General features: G+C 39.7%; 1 protein-coding gene across 1 annotated transcript in view; it reads left to right on the plus strand.

Annotated features, from left to right (window-relative positions):
- The window catches only part of LOC101346747 (adhesion G protein-coupled receptor E4-like), a 64,654-nt gene that overhangs the window by 3,857 nt on the left and 37,032 nt on the right, over positions 1-23,765 (plus strand). Inside the window, exons 2-3 of the mRNA XM_023733082.1 lie at positions 4,093-4,149; positions 5,324-5,353. Coding sequence (XP_023588850.1) covers positions 4,119-4,149; positions 5,324-5,353 — 61 coding nt within the window. The 5' untranslated portion in view covers positions 4,093-4,118. The remainder of the gene's footprint in view (positions 1-4,092; positions 4,150-5,323; positions 5,354-23,765) is intronic.

Below are 23,765 nucleotides of genomic sequence, written 5' to 3' on the forward strand. Positions count from 1 at the left end.
TACCATCATCATCATCTCCACCAACTACCACCACCATCACCATTTCTGTCATGGCAATCGTCACCACCACCATCACCACCATTACCACTACCATCGACTACCATCATCATCATCTCCACCAACACTCCGCCATCACCATCACCACCACCTCTACCACCATCAGCATCACCACCACAGCCATGACCATCACCACCACCTCTACCACTATCTCCATCCTCACCACCAACACTCCACCATCACCACCACCACTGCCACCATCATTCACCAATACTCCACCATCACCACCACAGCCACCACCATCCCCATCACCTCTACCACTATCACCATCCTCACCACCAATACTCCACCATCATCATCACCACCATTACCACCCTCATCACCACCACCATCACCACCTTCACCACCACCACCTCCAGCATTACCACAATTATCACTACCTTCACCACCACCATCACCACGACTACCATTACTATTATGTCCACCATCACTACAAACACCATCATTACCATCACCATCACCACTTTCACCACCACCAATACCACTGTTACCACTACCACCATTACTATCATGTTCACCATCATCACCACCAACATTCCACCATCACCATCATCACCATCACCACCTCCACCACTACCACCATCACTACCGTTATCATATTCACCATTACCACCATCACCACCACCACCAACAGTACCATCACCACCATCACTGCCATTATCATTCACTGTTCTCATCACAGTTAACATTATCTAGCACTTGCCATGTGTCAGGCAGAGGTCACATGCTGTGGAAGGTCATCTCAATGAATCAGCACAGTATGTGTGAAGTATGAAGTACATGCTCTTTCTCAGCCCCATTTTGCAGATAAGAAAACTGAGGCTCGGTGGTACAGTCACCACCTTAGGGCCACTAAGGTAGTAACAGTGGATTTGGGATTCAAACTCAGGTGCAGTGAATGCCATCTAAGTGTCTTATAGTCAGTGCGTAACTGTGGGTGAGGCATTGAGAGAGAATTACCCCACAGGTACACAGGCAGGCCCTAAAGGATTCCAAACTTTGAGACAAAACTGGAATGGATACTTCAAGACAGGACCACAAAGAAGGGATGCAGCTGCCTAGAGAAACCATTTGTTTGCCCTTTTGTTTCCTCTTCTACGAAAATATTTTATTACTATTATTATTTTCATATTACCAAAGTAATGTATGAAACTTATAATTACATTTGACTAAGAAGAATTTAAAAATTACTCATAATGCCATGCCCCTGTTAGCATTGATAATTCCTTTAAATGTGACATGTATTTTGCTCTATAACTGCCATTTTATTCCAATGCTATATCACAATCGCTTTGTCCCTTTTTTTGTGTGTGTGTTGTAAAAATATAGAAAACAACATAGTTTATAAGGAAAATGTCCTAAATTTTACCTTAGTGAGTAGCGTCTGGGGTCTTAAAAGCCTGTGAGCTGCCATCTAAGATACTCCACTGGTCTCACCCCTTCAGGAGCAAGGGAGAATGAAGAGAACAGGATATAAGGGAAAGACTAGTCCGAAGGACTAATGGACCACAGCTACCATGGACTCCACCAGTCTGAGTCCAGTACAACTATATGGTGCCCGGCTACCACCACTGACTGCTCTGACAGGGAACACAACAGAAGGTCCTGGACAGAGCTGGAGAAAAATGTAGAACAAAATTCTAACTTACAAAAAAAAGCCAGACTTACTGGCCTGACAGAGACTGGAGAAACCCCCAGAGTATGACCCCCGGACACCCTTTTAGCTCGGTAATAAAGTCACTCCTGAGGTTCACCCTTCAGCCAAAGATTAGACAGGCCCATAAAACAAAACAAGACTAATGGGGCACAACAGCCGAGGGACAAGGACTAGAAGGCAGGAAGAGACAGGAAAACTGGTAATAGGGAACCCAAGGTCAAGAAGGAAGAGTGTTGACATCATGGGGTTGTTAACCAATGTCATAAAACAATATGTGTACTAACTGTTTAATGAGAAACTATTAGTTTTGTAAACCTTCATCTAAAGTACAATAAAAAAAAGTTTTAAAAAAATATATAGAAAACACAACATTTGTCAAGTCAACATTTGTCACATGTACCATTCAGGGATACCAATTCCTATGTTATTTTAATAGCCTCCCATAGCATTATTTTCATATATGGTATCAAATTATTTTTGTTACACATATTTGGTTGTTGCCTTTATTTCCACTTACATGTTGTGAAATGACTGTCTTCAAACCATTTAGATCTTCATCAGCGTCTTTATCACCGATGGCACCACTTCTTGAGTGGCTTAGCAGATTTGCAGAGCATATCATCTTTGCTAATCTACACTGAAAGTTTTATCCTAAGCTCAATTACTCACTGAAATAACATTAGGACAGTTCTTCTTAAATTTTAAAATGATATCCATAGGGCAAACATTTATTGCATTACTTTTTAAAGTCTTCTTTGAAAAGATAAGTTATAGTGCTGTCTAAGAAAATACAGAAATCATTTACTGTCACATTAACTGCAACTCATGGCAACCCCATGTGTGTCAGAGTAGAACTGTGCTCCATAGGGTTTTCAATGGCTGATTTTTCAGAAGTAAATCACCAGGCCTTTCTTCCAAGGTGCCTCTGGGTAGACTCAAATCTTCCACTTTTCAGTTAGCAGCTGAGTGCATTAACTGTTTGCACCACTAGGGACTTCGGTGATGTCTAATACTTCCATTATTTACTCCTTTAGAAACCATTAATTCTTTGAATAGAAAATACAACCACTTGGTTCAATATTCACAAGGTACAAAAGGGCAAACTGTGAAAAGTCTCCTTCCTGCCCTGCTTCCCAGGCATTCAGATCCTCTTTTCAAAGACAAGCGGTGTTAGCAGTTTCTTAGGCATCTTCCAGGGATCTCATGCAAAGACAAAAACATATATACACATATGCGTGCATTTGATGCATTTGTATATGCTCATACATGTATGTATGTATGACTTTGTGAATGGATACACTCACACACACATAGATATAAAATTGTGTATGGAATGTTAACCTTTCTTATAAAATAGGAGAGGTAGTTTACCTATTATATAAATATATATAAATGAGGAGCCCTGGTGGTGCACTGATTAAAGATTTGGCTGCTGACTGAAAGGTCCGCATTTAGAACTCACCAGCAGCACCACTGGAGACAGATGCAGTCTGTTTCTGTAAAGATTTACAGCCTTAGAAATCCTGTAGGACAGTTCTCCTCTGTCCTGTAGGGGTGCTATGAGTCGGCACCAACTCAATGGCTGTGAGTTTGGCTTTTTTTTTAAGAGAGGTAGTTTACCTATTATAGAAACATATTTATATAAATATATTGTATATCAATTATATATTATGTAACCATATATAATTTATTAGATACAATTTCTAAATCTTTAATTTATAGATTATATATTTATAGATTATATTTATATGTCTGTATATATTAAAAAAAGAAAAAACAATTGCTGTTTAGTCGATTCAGGCTCATGAAGACCCCATGAGTGTCAGAGTAGAACTGTGCTCCATAGGGTTTCCAAAGCTGTGACCTTTTGAAAGCAGATTGCCAGGTCTGTCTTCCAAGGCACCTCTGTGTGGGTTTGAATGGCCAACATTTTGGTTAGCAGTCGAGTGTTTGACCTTTTGTGGCACCCAGGGAACCCACAGATTTATATGTCATATTTTTTATCATATTATATATATTTATATACTATACATAAATATATAATATTTGTATAATTATATATTGTATTTAGATAATATGGTATATGTTGTTGTTAGGTGCCATCGAGTCATACATATTTGTCGTTCTGTATAGTATGCTAAAGGAGTCCTGGTGGTGCAACAGTTAAGCACTCAGCTGCTAATCGAAAGGTCAGCTGTTCAAACCCACGAGCTGATCCAAAGGAGGAAAGACCTGGAGATCTACTTCCATAAAGATTACAGCCTAGGAAACTCTCTGAGGCAGTTCTCCTCTGTCCTGTAGGGTCGCTATGAGTCGGAATCGATTCGACGGCACTCAGCAACTACAACAGCACGCTAACATTCTCCTGATTATCTCAGGTGGTGGCCGCCCGGGTCTCGGCACTATGGGCAGCAGGTACCTGCTCCTCCTCTCAGGTGAGTGCGACAAAGAAGTCCCCTCCCCTGGCGCTAACCTGGGTTGCTCCCCCCAATTTGGCACTTTCTCCAGAAATAACTGTCTGTCCTATTAGTATCTCTCACACCAAGTCTCTTAGGTCGGGCTCCCCAAAGGAGACTTTGAGACAAGGACTTGGGTGTAAGTAGTTGATTGCGTGGTGACCCCAGGAAGCCCAGGGGAGGCAGGACAGGGAGAAGACAGTGAAGGAGTGTTCACGAAGGGTTGGGGCTGTGGGACGAGGCAGTGGTGGCTCAGTGGTAGAACTCTCACCTTCCATATGGGAGACCCAGGTCCCATTCCCGGCCAATGCACCTCATCTGCTGCCACCACCCATCTGTCAGTGGAGGCTTGAGTGTTGCTAGGATGCTGAACAGGTTTCAGTGAAGCATTCAGACAAAGACGGTCTAGGAAGAAAGGCCTAGCTATTGACTTCTGAAAACTAGCCAATGAATTCCATACACCTGATCCCGCTGTGCATGAGGTTGCCATGAGTCGGGGGCTGACACGATGGTAGCTAACAAAAACAGATATTTCATGTAAGTGGGATCATACAATGTTTGTCCTTTTGTGACTGACTTCACTTATCCATCTTGTAGCAAATATCAGAATATCATGTTTTATTGCTAATGGACAGTGCTGGGTTAGACGAGCAGACTAGTAAAGATATCGTTGTTATTGCTGGGTGTCATCGAGTCGATTTTGACTCATAGCTACCCCTGTGACAGAGTAGCACTGCCCTGTTAGGGTTTTCTTGGCTGTAATCCTTAGGGGAGCAGATAATTAGGTCTTTTCTCCCGCAGAACCACTGGTGGGTTTGAACCACCAACCTTTTGGTTAGCAGCTGAGCACTTAACAGTTGCATCACCAGGGCTCCTCAGTAAAGCTCTACTGTTGAATACAGAAAGCAGACTGGCCTTTTGGTCCCAGTCTTGGAGAAAACGCTGAAATAGCTGCTGGAATGTCAGAAATCAGGACACAAGCTGCAGCCACATGTTCCACCCATGCCTCAATAATATACAATGCCATGGTGTTTGTCTTGCCTGGAGAGTGTGCAGTGAAGCTGGTGTGTAGAGTTGAGCAGTAGGAGAAAAGGCCCCAAGCAGAGCCCTGGGCATTCCCCATCTGAACTGTCCCCTCTTCTCTCTGTTCCAGGTCTCAGCATCCTGCTGGCTCTATCAGGAGGTAAGTCTACTTATGGCCAAAGGCCAAGGGGGAAAAAATCGGTATCTGGAAACTTCCTCCAGAAAGGAGGGAAGGAGCCCTTTTCAACTGAGTCCTTGTCGCATTTTGCTTACCCTTTTTAGTCCCCAAGGACTGATTTCCTCCTCTCCATCATCACCTTCATCACTCCACTTATTTAGCTCTTACCTTGCAAATTACAAAACTCATTGAGGTGAGTCAATTCCGAATCGTGGTGACCTCATGTGTTCCAGAGTAGAACTGTGCTACATAGGGGTTTCTTGGCTGACAACTTTATGGAAGGAGCCCTGGTGGAGCAATGGTTAAGCACTCAACAGCTAACCGAAAGGTTGGCTCTTGGCTCTTCAAACCCACACAGCGGCTCTGCAGGACAAAGACCTGGCGATCTGCTCTGATAAAGATTTGTTGTTGTCGTTGGTGCCGTCAAGTTGGTTCTGACTCATAGTGATCCTATGTACTGCAGAACAAAACACTGCCCCGTCCTGCACCATCTTCACAATTGTTGCTATGTTTCAGCCCATTGTTGCAGCCACTGTGTCAGTCTGTCTCATAGAGGGTCTTCCTCTTTTTCACTGACCCTCCACTTTACCAAGCATGATGTCCTCCAAGGACTGGTCCCTCCTGACAACATGTCCAAAGTATGTGAGATAAAGTCTTGCCATCCTTGTTTCTAAGGAACATTCTGGCTGTACTTCTTCCAAGACAGAATTTTTTTTTTTTTTGGTTAGTGTCTTCTAAACTTATAGGCATTTTCAAACAGTCTTTAAGGACAGCCTCAAGGTGATTCACTAATAATACATACCATTCTATTTGTTACTCTTTTCCCAATTTCTACTTCCTGAGGTCCAAAGCAGATGCATCGTCTTACACCTCATGAATTTTCTAGGGCTATTTAGAAGGATCCATTACAAAAGGTGAATACTATTACTGAACAAGAGGAGAAAAAATCTTTTTGGAGTCGAAAACGTGAACACGCTATTAAAAAATCTCCAAATCTCCCCCTCTTCTTCCTCCTGTTTTTATAATCCTTACAATGCCTTCTTCTATTTTATAACCTGTATTGGCATTTGTAAAACCAAACGGATAAAATAAAGGACTATGTGGGTCTCTCATTGTACCAACATTAAGTTCAGTCATTCAAACAATTGAAAACTTTTCCTCCATTGTCTGTATTTTTCAAGAAAGTGTTTTATTTGGGTCAGAACAGTCCAGATCTCATCCTTAATTTCCCTTGCTTTTTCATGTTTACAGACAGCTACTCAGTACATTTCTTGCAAGCATTTCACAAATGTCAGTCTGTTGCTTTGGCGCCCTGGTGGCACAGTGGGTAAGAGCTCAGTCTGCTAACCAAAAGGTTGGCAGTTGGAATCCACCAGCACTCCTTGGAAACCCTATGGGGCAGTTCTACTCTTTCCTATAGGGTCACTACGAATCTACTTGACAACAATGTGGTTTTTTATCCTAAAGTACAGCATTGTCAGTGATAGGATAATATCCATACACCAGAAGGAAGACCAGTTACTGTGACTATTATTCAAATTTACGCACCAACCACTAATGCCAAAGATAAGGAAATTGAAGATTTTTACCAACTTCAATTTATCAAACATGCAATCAAGATGCACTGATAATTATTAGTGATTGGAATGCAAAAGTTGGAAACAAAGACGAAGAATCAGTAGTTGGAAAATATGGTCTTGGTGATAGAAATGGCACGAGGGATCGCATGATAGAATTTGCAAGACCAACGACTTCTTCATTGCAAATACCTTTTTCAACAACATAAATGGCGACTATACACGTCGACCTCAACAGATCGAAAATACAGGAATCAAATCGACAACATCTGTGGAAAGAGACGATGGAAAAGCTCAATATCATCTGTCAGAACAAGGCCAAGGGCCAACTGTGGAACAGACCATCAATTGCTCATGTGGCAAGTTGAAGTTAAAGCTGAAGAAAATTAAAACAAGTCCACAAAAGCCAAAATACAACCTAGAGTATATCCCACCTGAATTTGGAGACCATCTCAAGAATAGATTTGATGCACTGAACACTAATAACCGAAGACCAGACAGGTTGTGGGATGACATCAAGGGCATCATACATGAAGAAAGCAAAAGGTCATTAAAAAGACAGGAAAGAAAAGACCAAAATGAATGTCAGAAGAGACTCTGAAACTTGCTCTTGAATGTCAAGTAGCTAAAGTGAATGGAAGAAATGAAGCAAAATTACTGAACAGAAGATTTCAAAGGGCAGCTCAAGAAGACAAAGTAAAATATTATAATGAAATGTGCAAAGACCTGAAGTTAGAAAACCAAAAGGAAGAACACGCTCAGCATTTCTCAAGCTGAAAGAGCTGAAGAAAAAATTCAAGCCTTGAGTGGCAATATTGAAGGATTCTATAGGGAAAATATTGAACAACACAAGAAGCATCAAAAAAAAGTGGAAGGAAGATACTGATTCGTTGTACAAAAAAGAATTGATCGACATTCAGCCATTTCAGGAGTTAGCATATGATCAAAGAACCAATTATATTAAAGGAAGAAGTCCCAGCTGTACTGTAGGCACTGGCAAAAAACAAGGCCCCAGGAATTGATGGAATACCAGTTGAGATTTTTCAACAAATGTATGCAGCCCTGGAAGGGTTGACTCATCTATGCCAAGAAATTTGGAAGAGAGCTACCTGGCCAACTGACTGGAAGAGATCCATATTTGTGCCCACTCCAAAGAAAGGTGATACAACAGAATGCAGAAATTACCAAACAGGATCATCAATATTACACACAAGTAGAATTTTGCTGAAGATCATTTAAAAGCAGTTGCAGCAGTACATCCATAGAGAACTTCCAGAAATTCAAGTCAGATTCAGAAGAGGATGTGGAATGAGGGATATCACTGCTGATGTCAGATGAATCTTGGCTGAAAGCAGAGAATACCGAAAGATGTTTACCTGTGTTTTATTGACTATGCAAAGTCATTTGACTGTGTGGATCATAACAAATTATGGATATCATTGGGAAGAATGGGAATTCCAGAATACTTAATTGTGCTCATGAGGAACCTGTACATAGACCAAGAGGCAATCTTTCGAACACAGCGAGGGGACACTGCATGGTTTAAAAATCAAGAAAGCTGTGCATCAGGATTGTATTCTTTCACCATACTTATTCAATCTGTATGCTGAGCAAATAATCCAAGAACCTGGACTATATGAAGAAGAGTGTGGCATCAGGATTGGTGGAAGACTTATTAAAAACATGCAATATGCAGATGACACAACCTTGCTTGCTGAAAGTGAAGAGGACTTGAAGCACTTACTGATGAAGATCAAAGACTGCAGCCTTTGGTATGGATTATACCTCAACATCAAGAAAACAAAAATCCTCACAATTGGACTAGTAAGCAACATCATGATAAATGGAAAAAAGATTGATGTTGTCAAGGATTTCATTTTACTTGGATCCAAAATCAATGCCTATGGAAGCAGCAGTCAGGAAATCGAAGGATCCATTAGGCAAATACGCAGAAAAAGACCTCTTTAAAGTTTTAAAAAGCAAAGATGTCACTTTGAGGACTAAAGTGCACCTGACCCAAACCATGATATTTTCAATTGCCTCATATGTGTGGGAAAGCTGGACAATGAATAAGAAAGATCGAAGAAGAATTGATGCCTTTGAATTATAGTGCTGGTGAACAGTATTGAATACACTGCAGACTGCCACAAGAACGAGCAAATCTGTCTTGGAAGAAGCACACCCAATATGATCCTTAGAAGGGAGGATGGCAAGACTCTGTCTCAGGTACTTTGGGCATGTTTTCAGGAGGGACAAGTCACTGGAGAAGGACATCATGCTTGGTAAAGTAGAGGGTCAGCAAAAATGAGGAAGACCCTCGACAAGATGGATTGACACAATGGCTGCAACAATGGGCTCAAACATAGCAATGATTGTGAGGATGGCACAGGACCGGGAAGTGTTTCATTGTGTTGTACAAAGGATCGCTATGAGTCAGAACCAACTCGACGGCACATAACAATAACAACATTTCAATATTCATGTCCTGAAATTCTTTTATCAATGTCATTTCTGGGTCCATTTCTGTTTTTCTCATTAACAGCTGCATCTTCCCATCTTTTTTTTGTCTGATAATTTTTTGTATGTTTCCTAGACATTATGAATTTTACCTTGTTGACTGCTGGAGATTTTTATATTTTTATAAATATTCTTGAGTTTAGTTCTAGAATGCAGTTAAGTTACTTAGAAAAACTTTGACCCTTTTGAGACTTGCTTTTAAGGTATTAGACAGTATCAGAGCACTCTTTACCATACAGGTAATTTTTTCCAATGCTGAGGCAATACCTTTCTTCCCACTCTACCTAAATTCCCCTGAATTGCACAGTTTTCCATTCTGGCTAGTGTAAAGACACTTACTCCTGACCCCTGAGTGGGCACCAAGGATTTTTTCCTCTGCTCCTTTTGAGGGCCCCCGCCCCAGCCTTGGAGACTTTCCTTGCACACATACATTCATTGATCGTACACAGATGAAGACTCAAGAGAGACCCTCTGCAGATCTCTGTAGTTCTCTTTCTGTCCATTCCTCTCCTGTCTGGCACACTTCCCCACAGCTGCTTTGGTCAACCCAGACTCCCAAAACTGTGTCCACAATACAGGGAGACCGCTGGGCTCCTTCTGGGTTTCCCCTTCCTCTTCTGCAGCCTGGAAACGCTCCCTAGCTGATAAACTGGGGCAATCCAACAAAGGGCTCACTTTGTTACCTTCTCTCAGAAATCACTGACCTGATATGCCTGCTATTCAATGTCTAAAATCTGTTGTTTCCTGTATCTTGTTTGTTATTACTACTCTTTTAAGTGTATCCAGGCAGGAGGGGAATTCTAGTCCTTGTTATTCCATGTTGACCAGAAGTAGATGTCCATTAATAAGCAATTAAACCATCATTTTATTATTTCAGTATGCTAGAAAGTTAGGCTCTTCAGGAGTACTAAAAATGTCAAACTAGATTATATCCATTTCCTGATGTCTGTCATAAATCTCATCAGGAATGAATCCTAACTGTCATAGTATTTTTGGAGAATAAATTTAAGCTGAATGATCTTAGAAATAGGTCTCTTACCCTGTGGAGAAATGAATATTTATAACTCCCAGAATGCATTCTAAGTTCAGTGCGTTCAATGTAAATTACAATGTTAAGCTCAGCATCCCCCCAGCAAAAAAAAACTTCCTTATGCAAAGAATATAGATGTTTTGAGTTTATGACATGCAAACATTTTAAATCAGAAAAATCAATACACTTTAGAAGTCTCTAGAATAGTTGACATACATGAATAGAAAATGAATAAGCACCATGTAGAGAACAAGTTATTATTTTGGAATGATGTACATTATAGGCGTTGCTTAACAGAATTCTGCTTGGTATTTTCTGAAGCAGAGTGAAAGAAGGGTTATGGAATTATTTTTTATCTGAAGTTTGAGACGCTTGATCACAAAAACCCTGATGAAATAAGTCACGTAATGGTAAAGAGGGGAGTAGAATTACCCCCCTTCTTTCACCCAGCTATCTTATTCAGAGCATTTACGAAGAGTGACGTAATAATGAGCACAAACTGCAGTTGTGTTTCAGACTAGGGGATCAGAATAGAATTTTGATAATTCACGTATACTCCGCTGCTTAAATCATTCTAGAAGGAAGTCAACTTACCTTGTTGTTCTTGTCATTATTATTATTTTATAATTTTATTATTTACTCAGGGAGCCCTTGTTTATTCTCAAGTTAACATCAGCAATTTCTTCTTTTAAATTTTTTTACTGTACTTTAGATGAAGGTTTACAGAGCAAACAAGTTTCTCATTAAACAATTAATACACATATTGTTTTGCAACATTAGTTGCCAACCTCATGACATGTCAACACTCTCCCCTTCTTGACCTTTGGTTCCGCATTAGCAGCTTTTCTGCCCTTTCCTGCCTTCTTGTCCTTGCTTCTGGGCTAGTGTGTCCCTTTAGTCTCATTTTGTTTTATGGGCCTATCTAATCTTTGGCTGAAGGGTGAACCTCAGGTGTGACTTCATTACCGAGCTATAAGGGTTTCTGGGGGCCATACTCTCGGGGTTTCTCCAGTCTCTGTCAGACCAGTAAGTCTAGTCTTTTTTTGTTAGAATTTGTTCTACATTTTTATCTAGCTCTATCTGGGACCCGCTATTGTGATCCCTGTCAGAGCAGTTGGTGGTTGTAGCCAGGCACTATCCAGTTGTGCTGTATTCAGTCTAGTGGAGGCTGGGATAGTTGTGGTCCATTAGGCCTTTGGACTAATCTTTCCCTTGTGTCTCTGGTTTTCTTCTTTCTCCCTTGCTCCAGACCAGATGAGACCAGCGGAGTATCTTAGATGGCCACTCACAAGCTTTTAAGACTCCAGACACTACTCACCAAAGTAGGATGTAGAACATTTCTTTATAAACTATGTTATGCCAATTGAGCTAGATGTTCCCCGAGACCATGGTCCCCAGAGCCCTCAGCACAGTAATTTGGTCCCTCAAGGAGTTTGGATCTGTCTAGGAAGCTTCCATGACCTTGCTTTGGACAAGCTGTGCTGGCTTCCCCAGTATTGTGTACTGTCTTACCCTTCACCAAAGTTCCCACTCATCTATTGTCTATTTAGTGTTTTTCCCTCCCACTCCTCCCCTCCTTCGTAACCATCAAAAATTGTTTCTTTTTTTGTGTAGACCTTTTCATAAGTTTTTATAGTAGAGGTCTCATACAATATTTGTCCTTTTGTGATTGATTTATTTCACTCAGCATAATGACCTCCAGATTCACCCATGTTGTGAGATGCTTCACAGGTCCATCAATGTTATCGTTGTGTAGTATTCCATTGTGTGTATGTACCATAGTTTGTTTATCCATTCGTCTGTTGATGGGCACCCAGGTTGTTTCCATCTTTTTGCTATTGTGAACAATGCTGCAATGAACATGGGTGTGCATGTGTCTATTCATGTGACGACTCTTATTTCTCTAGGATATATTCCTAGGAGTGCGATTGCTGGATCATATAGTATTTCTATTTCTAGATTTTTAATGAAGCTCCATATTGTTTTCCAAAATGGTTGCACCATTTTGCATTCCCACCAGACGTGCATAAGAGTTCCAATCTCCCCTAGCTTCTCCAACATTCGTTATTTTCTGTTTTTTTGGTTCGTGCCAGTAATGTCGAGGTGAGATGGTATCTCACTGTGGTTTTGATTTGCATTTGTCTAATGGCTAGTGATCAAGAGTATTTCCTCATGTATCTGTTAGCTGCTTGAATGTCTTATTTGGTGAAGTGTCTGTTCATATCCTGTGCCTATTTTTTAATTGGATTACTTGTCTTTTTGTTGTAGAGGTGTTGGATTTTCCTTCAAATTTTAGAGATTAGGACTTTGTCGGATTTGTGATAGCCAAAAATTTTTTCCCAGTCTGTAGGTTCTCTTTTAACTCCTTCGGTGAAGTCTTTTGATGAGCATAAGTGTTTAATTTTTAGAAGATTACAGTTATCTAGCTTATCTTCTGGTGTTTGTGTATTGTTAGTTATGGTTTGTATCCTGTTAATTGCCATGTATTAGGGTCTCTAGCATTGACTCTATTTTTTCTTCTATGCCATTTGTAGTTTTTGGTTTTATATTTAGGTCCTTGATCCTTTTTTAATTAGTTTTTGTGGATTTTGTGAGGTATGGGTCCTGATTCATTTTTTTGCAGATGGACATCGAGTTTTGCCAGCATCATTTGTTAAAAAGACTGTCTTTTCCCCATCTGATGGACTTTGGGCCTTTGTTGAAGATCAGATGACCATAGGTGGATGGACTTAGATCTGTGTTCTCAATTCTGTTCCATTGGTCAGTGTGTCTGTCATTGTACCAGTACCAGGCTGTTTTGATTACTGTAGCTGTATAGTAGGTTCTGAGGTCAGGTAGTGTGAGCTTTTTTATATCCTTTTCAATCTCTTCTCTTGTTATGCATCTGTTCAGATTTTCATCTTCAGTTTGTGTTAGTTTGCATAGGTAGTGTCTTTCTAGAAATTTGTCCATTTCCTCTAGGTTTTCATATTTGTTGGATTGTAGTTTTTCATAGTACTCTGTTATGATCCTTCTTCTTTCAGTTGGGTCTCTTGTAATGTCCCCCATTTCATTCCTTATTCAGGTTATTTGCGTCCTTTTCTTCTTTTGTCAATTTAGCCAACTGTTTGTCGATTTTGTTGATCCTTTCAAAGAATCAACTTTTGGTTTTGTTGATTCTTTCTATTGTTTTTCTATTCTCTGTTTCATTTATTTCTGCTCTGATCTTTATTATTTCCTTTCTTTTGGTGCCTGTGGGCTTCTTTTGCTCTTCTGTATTTGTTCGAGTTGTGTAGTGAATGTTTTGATTTTGTCCCTTTCTTCTTTTTTGATGTGTGCATCTATTGCTATAAATTGATCTCTGAGCACTGCCTTTGCTGTGTCTCAAAGGTTTTAGTATGATGTGTTTTCATTCTCATTTGATTCTAGGAATTTGTTTATTCCATCTTTGATTTCTTCTATTACTCACTGGTTTTCAAGCCAGGTGTTATTCAGTTTCCCTGCATTTTTTTCCTTGTTCTTCCTGTTATTAATTTCTACTTTGATAACATTGTGGTCAGAGAAGATACTTTGTATTATCTCAGTGTTTTGGATTTCATTGAGGGTTGCTTTTTGGCCTAAGATGTGGTCTATTCCGGAGAAGATTCCATATGTGTTAGAAAGAATGTCTACTTTGCCACTGTTGGGTATAGTGTTCTATATATGTCTGTGAGGTCAAGTTGGTTGATTGTGGCCTTTAGATCTTCTGTATCTTTGTTGAGTTTCTTTCTAGATGTTCTGTCCTTTACTGACAGTGGTGTGTAGAAGTCTCCTACTATTATTGTGGAACTATCAATTTCTCTCTTCTGTGCTGTTAGAGTTTGTTTTATGTATTTTGGAGCCCTGTCATTGGGTGCATAGATATTTATTATGATTATGTCTTTATGGTTGATTGTCCCTTTAATCATTATATAATGCCCTTCTTAGTCTTTTATGGTAGATTTTGTTTTAAAGTCTATTTTATCTGATATTAGTATTGCCACTCCTGTTCTTTTTTGGTATCTGCTTGATCTTTTTTTCCATCCTTTGATTTTTAATAAATTTATGTGTTTGTTTCTAAGGTGTCTCTTGTAGACAGCATATGGATGGGTCTTGGTTTTTTTTAATCCATTTCTGTCACTTTCTGTCTCTTTATGGGTGCATTTAAGCAATTTACAATCAGTGTGATTATTGATAGGTGTGAGTTTATTGCTGTCATTTTGTAGTGCTTTTCTTGTGGTGCTGATGTTTTCTTTGTCCCTCTTACTCTTCTGTGCCAGATTCATTTTGTTTGTGTATTTTTTTCATTTCTTTCATTTTGTAGATTTTGTATTTACTGATATTTTTTGCTTTTCTTCTTTGATAAGTAGAGTAGTTTTGTTAACTTTCTTTGCAGTTACCTTGAAATTTAACCCTATCTTCCCAGTCTTTTATTGCTTGATAATGGCTTGACTTCTTCTCCATTTAAAAGTTCTATACTTATATCGTTTATTCTCTCTTTTATTGTTCTGGCGTTGTTGTCATTCACAGATTGAAGTATCTGTTTCCCTAGTGTAAATTTTTTAGCTTTGTTTTATCCTTGAGAGTTCATTATCTAGGTTGGTATCTGGCTAATGCTGCCTTATGTGCTAGATTCAGGCTGTTGTCTGATGTTGTTGGTTCTCTAACCAAAGGACTCACTTTAATAATTCTTGTAAGTTTGGTTTTGTTTGTACGTATTTCCTTAATTTCTGTTTATCGGGAAATGTCCTAATTTCACCATCATATTTAAGTGAGCGTTTTGCAGGATATATTATTCTTGGTTGCCAGTTTTTTTTTTCTTTCAAGATTTTATATATGTCATCCCATTACCTTCTTGCCTGCATGGTTTCTGCTGAGTAATCAGAGCTTAGTCTTATTTTTTCCCCTTTGTATGTGACTTTTGATTTCTCTCAAGCCGCTCTCAGGATTCTTTCTTTGTCTTTGGTTTTAGCAAGTGTGATTATGATATGTCTTGGTGTTTTTCTTTTGGGATCTATCCTATATGGGGTTCATTGAGCTTCTTGGATGGTCAGCTTTTCATCTTTCATGATATTAGGAAGTTTTCTGTCAGCAAATCTTCAATGATCCTCTCTGTGTTTTCCGTTTTCTCACCCTGTTCTGGAACTCTGATAGCACACAAATTTTTGCTTTTGATTGTATCCCAAATCGCTGTCTTGATTAAATAGGTAGGTGAAAGAAGAGAAAGAAGAAAGAGAAACAAAGGCAAAAAAAGAAAAAATGCAAAAAATGAAGTAATAAAAATAAAAAAGTAAATAAAATGGCAGTGCAGTAAGATTCAGCAGGTAAGCGTGGGGCAGACCTAGCAAGGCCGTGTGCTGCTGGCTCCCTAACCAAGTGGTGTGGCTTGGCTTGTCAAGAATCAGCATGGGTGGTGCACAGTGCTAGGTGGGCAGGAGAAGGGAAAGATAGAGAAGAAACCAACAATTAAACAGATAGAAAAATAAAAATACAGTGGTGGGTGTGCTGGCAGCTGGGGGCAAGACTGAATGGGGTGGTGGCAAGCTGATGTCTCTCTCAGTGGGTGGCACAGCACAGCCCAACATGAAGTGGTGGAGGCAGCAAAGGCCAAGGTAGGAGGGAGAAGGAAAAGGAGAAGGGGAAAGACAGAGAAAAATATAAAATATGACACTGAGGGAGCTGGCCTGTGGGAGTGGCACAGACCTGGGGAGGCTGTGTGCCAGAGGCTCTCCAGCCAAGCAATACAGCACAGCCTACCAAGAAGTTGGGGGTGGCACACGGCACTGGGTGGATTGGAGAGAGGAAAGGAAAGAAAGGAGAGGAGAAACAATTACAAAAAAAAACAGGAAAAACACAAACAATAAAGAAATCAAATAAAATGGCGCTGGGGGAGTCGGCCGGTGATGGTGGCACAGACCCAGTGATTCTCCAACTGAGCTGCGCAGCACAGCCTCTCCAGAAGGTGCAGGGGTGGTGCACAAGGTTGGGTGGGTGCAAGAAAGGACAGGAGAGAGAAGAATAGGAAAAAAAGAAGGAAAGGAAAAAAAAAAACAAAGCAAACAAACCAAAAAATCACAGCCTGTCAAGAAGGGGAAGGGATGGCATATGGGGCTAGTTGGCTGGGAGAAAGGAAAGGAAGGAAGGGAGAGAGAGAGAAGCAACACAAAGGCCAAAAAAAATCAAAAAACAAACAAATAAACAAAAAAAAAAGAATAAAGCAGACAAACCAAACAATCACAGCCTGTCAAGAAGGGGAGGGGATGGCACACGAGGCTAACTGGGCAGGAGAAACAGAGGGAAAGAAGGGAGAGAGAGGAAAGCAACAAAAAAAGCCTATATATATAAATATATATATATATATATATATATCTCAGAAAACAAACAAATAAACAGACAAACAAACCACACACACGAAGAACAAAGCAAATAAACCAAAAAAATCACAGTCTTTCAAGAAGCGGAGGGGATGGCATATGGGGCTAGCTGTGTAGGAGAAACAGTAGGAAGGAAGGGAGAGAGAGAAAAGCAACAACGAAAAAATCCAAAAAAATCTCAAAAAGCAAAGAAAAAAAGCAAACAAACAGAAAATGGAGCTGAAGTGGTCAGCTGGTGGGGGCGGGGTGCACCCGGCAACAGTGAGTTAATGTCTCTCCAGCCAAGCATCCGTGGCCTCGTGGCCCATTGGCAAGCAGCAGAGGCCTTGTAGAGGGAAGAATGGGGGAGTGGGAAAGCTTGTATCCCTGGTTTCCGGGTGCACTGTCTCCTGCTGGGAGCTCCGTGAAGTTGCCTTTCCATACTCCCTGTCTGAGTTCTTTGGTGGCTGTAGCCCAAGATGGCAAATTCTGCCACGTTAGCTGGTATGGGACCTCCACTCTGTAGCTCTCTGTTCTCTGTCAGTTTTTTATTCCATTAGGTGCTTAATTGAGTTCTTTATTCCTTCATTTGGTACTTAGGGTTCCAGGATTGACATTTGTATCGGTTTTACTTAGTTTTTCGGGTCTTTGCTGCAGAGGGACGGCATGGTGCTTCTGTCTACAGCACCATGTTGGCTCCGCCTCAACATCAGCAATTTCTGATAATAGTTTAATTTTGGCAGTTTTAATGTGCGGGCCCTATTAAGGAGTTTCCGTAGGAACACTTGTGTCATGGATTGAATTCTGTCCCCCCAAAATATCTGTCAACTTGGCTAGGTCATGATTCCCAGTATTGTATGACTGTCTACCATTTTGTAATCTGATGTGATTTCCCTATGTGTTGTATACTCTATCACTATGATGTAGTAAGATGGATTAGCGGCAGTTATATTGATGAGATATACAAGATTAGTGTCTTAGGCCAATCTCTTTTGAGATATAAAAGAGAGAAGCAAGCAGAGAGACATGGGGACTTCATGCTGCCAAGAAAGCAGCACTGGGAGCAAAGTGCGTCCTTTGGACCTGACGTTCCTGTGCTGAGACGCTCCCAGACCAAGGGAAGACTGATGACAAGGATCTTCCTCTGGAACCAACAGAGAGAGAAGGACTTCCCCTGGAGCGAGTGCCCTGAATTTGGACTTGTAGCCTACTAGACCGTGAGAGAATAAATTTCTCTTTGTTAAAGCCATCCACTTGTGGTATTTCTGTTATAGCAGCACTAAATAACTAAGACAATGTGAATATCTATTGTTTATATCAGGTTTGATCTATATAACTTATGCATCTTTGTGGTTTATTATTTCTCTCTATCCATACTACTTGTCCAATTTTTATATTGTAAATATTATGAATGGAACGTGGACTTTACAATGAATCCAAAGTACAATAGATCTCCTTGTTGCTCTTGTTTTCACAGCACTTTAGAATCTCTTTGAAAGTCACCTTAGTAGGTTTCAATGCTTTCATCTTACAGATATAGATGAGTTCAGTATAATATATAATGCGTTATTACCTGAGTCACAGTTTCATTTTCAAATATTCTTGACCACTTAATTGACATTAGTAAAAAGCCTAAATGGGTGGATTTTCCATATTTCAGGCATTTGCTTTATTAGAAAAAAATAAATCTGTACATTTCTTGTGGTAACTAGTGTCTTAAAAAGCCAAATGGCATTTATTACCAGAATTACTACATAAAAATTACTTATTGAATGATTATTAAACATAATCTGCCGTGTTTACGGCAGTGGGGATACTAAAAATTAAAGACATTTTCTCTGACTTCTAGGCTTTTAAAGTCTTATTTGATAAAACTAAAAATATTTCTTGAAAAACATAGATAGGGTCACAAGTTTTCTACAAGAACAATAACTGCACTTCTAGTTTGGAAGTTTATTTTGATACGAGGTTGTTAGGATAGTTGTGGGAGAAATACTGGCTTGCGAATTTTTACCTCAAAGATGGGTAGGTTTCATTCTCATAGGAAGAGAAGTGAAGTGGTATGTACAAGACTGAAGAGTCGAGGGAAAACAACACAGGTTAAAGGTGTAGAGAACAAACCAATTTAACTATGACTGCAGGTTCATATAAGACAGTTAAAGGAGTGACTTGATTTATTCTGACATCTATCCTGTCTTCCACTGCAAATTATACCTCTTGTATCCAAACGTCTTGTGATGACATGAATGTCAATCCTCTTCTTAGGCTTGCGCTGGGCATTTGTTTTGAAGGAGGGGGGAGGGCAGAGAGCAGGATATGGGACAAATAGTTAAGATTTAGATAATTTAGATTTACACAGTTAAGATTTTAGAGAAATCCACTCTAAAAAATCGGTAGACCATTACATTAGATAATGCAATCTAAGAGTTTTCTGTGTTTCAGGTGGAGTTCTGCATTTGTGTGTGTGTGTGTGTGTGTGTGTGTGTGTGTGTGTGTGTGTGTGTGTGTGTGTGTGTGTGTGTGTGTGTGTGTTTTAAATGAGCCCTGGTGGCAAAATGGTTAAGAGCTCGGCTGCTAACCAAAAGGTCGGCAGTTCGAACCCACCAGGCGCTCCTTGGAAACCCTATGGGGCAGTTCTACTCTGTCCTATAGGATCGTTATGAGCCGGAATCGACTCGACAGCAACAGGTTAATGTGTTTTAATAATTGTACTTCATTGCACAAATGTGGAAATCAGACATATATTAGGCTTGAGACTGGTACAGATCAATTTGGTGAATTGAGGACATCAGCTGGAATAGAATCTATTATTTCTAGCACTGTCTATCCTGAAACATATTGATCAGCTACTCGAATGGAAGATCTGGTATGTGAATATTTATTTATTTTATTTAGACAACATAGTCATTGAGGAGAAGCCATTAGTTACACACAGCCCAAATCTTCAAAAAGTATTTTAAACATAGTTTAAAAGATCATCCCAAATTTTACTCACTCATTAGGAATGGTCTCTCCTAAGCTCAGCATTTTATTATGTCATTGGAATGCGAACAAGTGTGCCCATATCATTCAGAAATGGCAGACTGTGTTCTAAATCATTAAAAAAAATAGCAAGTCTGGTTGTATTTCTCTTGCTCCATTGAATATTAATGTATGTAAACAAGAAGTAAAAGCAGAACTACAATAACCAGGCTTTTACACTCTTAAACATCATTTTGTAAGCCATTTCATTCATTAGAAGAGAGTAAATATTTTTGCTGGTGGCCTAGAGTATTTCTGAGAAGACTTTGTGCTCTGAGCCAAGGGATCATTTTCTCCCACAAGCATTTAAGTGAAAGTCAACATAGCTTTCTTAATAATTAGCAGGGAGGTGACAGTTTAGAAATTAATGATTTTTTATATATGCCTCCTTAAAAGGTCTAGGGGTTTGAATGGGAGCCCCCAAAAACATATGTCCATATCTCAATCCCCAGAACCTGTAAATGTGACCTAATCTGGAAAAGGGGTCTTTCAGATGTAAGTAATTTAAGGATCTGGAGATGAGCTCATCTTGGATTGTCTGTGTAGGCCCAAATCCAATGAAAAATGTTCTTAGAAGAGACACACAGAGGAGACAGAAAGAAGAGAAGCCATGTGAAGACAGAGGCAGAGACTGGAGTGATGTCACCACAAGGAATGTGTCTTAGTTCTCTAGTGCTGCTATAACGGAAATTGCACAAGTGGATGGCTTTAGCAGAAACTTATTCTCTCATAGTTTAGGAGGCTAGAAGCCCAAGTTAGGGTGCCAGCTCTAGGGTAAGGCTTTCTCTGTCAGCTCTAGAGAAAGATCATTGTCATCAATCTTCCCCTGGGTCTAGGAGTTTCTCAGCACAGGGACTCTGGGTCCAACGGACGCACTCCGTTCCCAGCTCTTCTTTCTTGGTGGTATGAGGTCCCTCTCCTTCTCTCTCCTCCCTGCTCTCTTCTCTCTTTATATCTCAAAAGAGACTGACTCAAGATACAATCTGATCCTGCAGATTGTGCCCTGCCTCATTAACATAACTGCCTCTAACCCTGCCTCATTAACATCATAGAGGTAGGATTTACAACACATAGGATAATTAGAACACAAAATGGTGGACAACCACACAATACTGGGAATCATGGCCTAGGCAACTTGACATACATTTTTGGGGGGACACAATTCAACCCATAACAGAATGCCAACAGGCACTAGAAGCTGGAGAAAGCAAGGAATGACTCTCCTAGATAACCTCAAGAAGGAATGTGGCTCTTCCAACACCTTAATTTCGGACGTCTGCCCTTCAGAACTGTGAGGGAATACATTTCTATTGTTGTAAGCCACCAAGCTTGTTGCAATTTTTTAGACAGCCTTAGAAAACTCTCAGTATTATTTGTGTTTTTTTCTCAATCTTTTTCTAAATTTTTTTTTTTAAATTTTTTCAACTAGATATCATCTATTTACTAAAGTATCATTACCAATGTATTTTTCAAATGGCAAGTTAAGAAAGATCTCAACATAAAAAGGAAATATTACTGAAGAAAGGAAGCATTAAAATGATAACAGAATGACTGTGTGGGAAGATTCTTGGTTGTGAAATTGGATGAATGAGGTGGTTCTAACTTTGTAGTCAAAAAGGATATTATCTCAATTAACCCAAGGAATTGTGTTCTTCTGGCTGGTAAATCACCTCTCTTGCATTAAGTGTCCAGAAGCAAATTAGAAACTCAGTACCAGTTTTGAATTCATCCCCTTCTGTCTTTTCTGTAATATGGCAAGACTTGTTTTTCAGCAAGAGGCAGATGAGAAACTTGGATAGAGTATGATATATACTGCCTAGGGAGTCTTTTTTTTTTTTTTTTTTTTTTTTTTTGGCTAAGAGCGAAGCACATTTAATGCAAAGAAATCATACTTTGTCTTAAAAAATGCAGAGCCAGGAATTATGCCCACAAGAGAAAAAGTAAACGATTTATCTTTGTGGTAATCTAATTGACAAGGCTTACACAATAGTTAGTCATTTCTGAGCAAAAGTCCGAGAACACTATAAAATTACTGGGCAAAAGCGTGTACATATAGACAGGTCGTAACATTGGGGCAGAGAGGTGGTGGTTTTCTCTTTATACTTGACCCTATTCCTATCGGTGTCCTTTTCTAATATGTTATCTCATTTTATTCAATAAAAGTTCAATTCTCAATTGTTACTTTCTGTACAAAAGTATATGGAAAGTCGGTCGGCAAAAAAAGGAAGACCCTCAATGAGATGGACTGACACAGTAGCTGCAACAATAGGCTCAAACATAGCAACAATTGCGAGGATGGCGCAGGACCAGGCAGTGTTTTGTTCTGTCGTACACAGGTGCTATGAGGCTTGACGGCACGAACAATAACAACAACAACCACGTTTGTCTCCCCCCAACTCAGCAGGTTGCTATTTATTATTTTCCTTTGTTTACAGTCTTTTAGCAGAATTCACCTGAAAGCAGTCAAGTACAAAATTCTCTATTAAAATCAAAACAGAACAAAGAGAAAAAAACCATTACTGTCAAGTCAGTTCCGACTCATAGCGACCTTACAGGACAGGGTAGAACTGCCCCACAGATTTTTCCAAAGAGCAGCTGGTGGATTCAAACTGCTGGCCTTTTGATTAGCTCCTGAGCTCTTAACCACTATGCCACCAGGGCTCCAAAATCCAAACACATACCAATAATGTTACAATTTAATATATTTTACTGGGACCCATATGTCTTTTTTGCTTGATTTCACTGGCTTCCATGTTAACAGTATTTTGTACTATGAATTTTTCCCATGAATATTGCTATTAATGCCAACATCTGGTTGATTTTTGGCTCAGCTCGTTTTAAGACCATTTTGTTTTGTCTGATTTTTTCCTTCCCTCTCCCACCCGCTCCTCTCAAAACAGTCCAAGGGTGTAACTAAAATACTGGTTGGTTTTCTTAAAAACTTGGGGCAGAAGCTATATTTATGATCAAATAGCCTAATACTGTATTCTTGTACCATTTATCATTGGTAGCTATTATTTTTTACCAGGTCTTTATTCTTACCTAATTATTCCAACTTCCTTTTTTCATGTTTTATTAAAGCATGAGATTAAAAATGAGTTCAATTTTACAGCCACTTTAAAATTATCATTAATTTTTATGTCCCTTTTCATTATAAACAAAGTCATTTTCCATCCAGTCATATTTTCCTGAGTTAAATGCATATTCAAATGAGCAACAAACCCACATTTCAGAGCACAGAACTGCACACCATGAATATTAGAAGGTTTCATCAGTTAAGGCAATCTTACTGACATGAGGAGAGAAATTAATTAGGATATGTATAAGACATTGAATCAGATACAAGGCAATGCATTATTTTTGTTCTCTTCAAGTGTGATAAAGTATGCAACCTGTCAAATTAAACATCAGCCCAGGCTATAAAATCTTAGTATGTATAGGTAGTGAGTTCCTGCACATTTGTAGGGGAAAAAATGGAGAAATAGCAGCAGGAACGTTGTCTTAGTCATCTAGTGCTACTCTAACAGGAATACCACAAGTGGATCGTTTTAACAAAGAGAAGTTTATTTTGTTACAGTAAAGTAGGCTAAAAGTCCAAATTCAGGGTGTCAGCTCCAGCGGAAGGCTTTCTCTCTCTGTCGGCCTTCTCATCAATGTTCCCCCAGACAAGGAGCTTCTCCGTGTGGGGACCCCAGGTCCAAAGAACACGCTCTGATCCTGGCACTGCCTTCTTGGTGGTATGAGGCCCCCAACTCTCTGCTTGCTTCCCTTTCCTTTTATCTCTTGAGAGATAAAAGGTGGTGCAGGCCACACCCCTGGGAAACTCCCTTTACATTGGATCAGGGATGTGACCTGGGTAAAGGTGGTGTTACAATCCCACCCTAATCCTCTTTAACATA

The sequence above is a fragment of the Trichechus manatus genome, unplaced genomic scaffold (assembly GCF_000243295.1).
Source record: "Trichechus manatus latirostris isolate Lorelei unplaced genomic scaffold, TriManLat1.0 scaffold00057, whole genome shotgun sequence".
NCBI classification, from domain to species: Eukaryota; Metazoa; Chordata; class Mammalia; order Sirenia; family Trichechidae; genus Trichechus; species Trichechus manatus.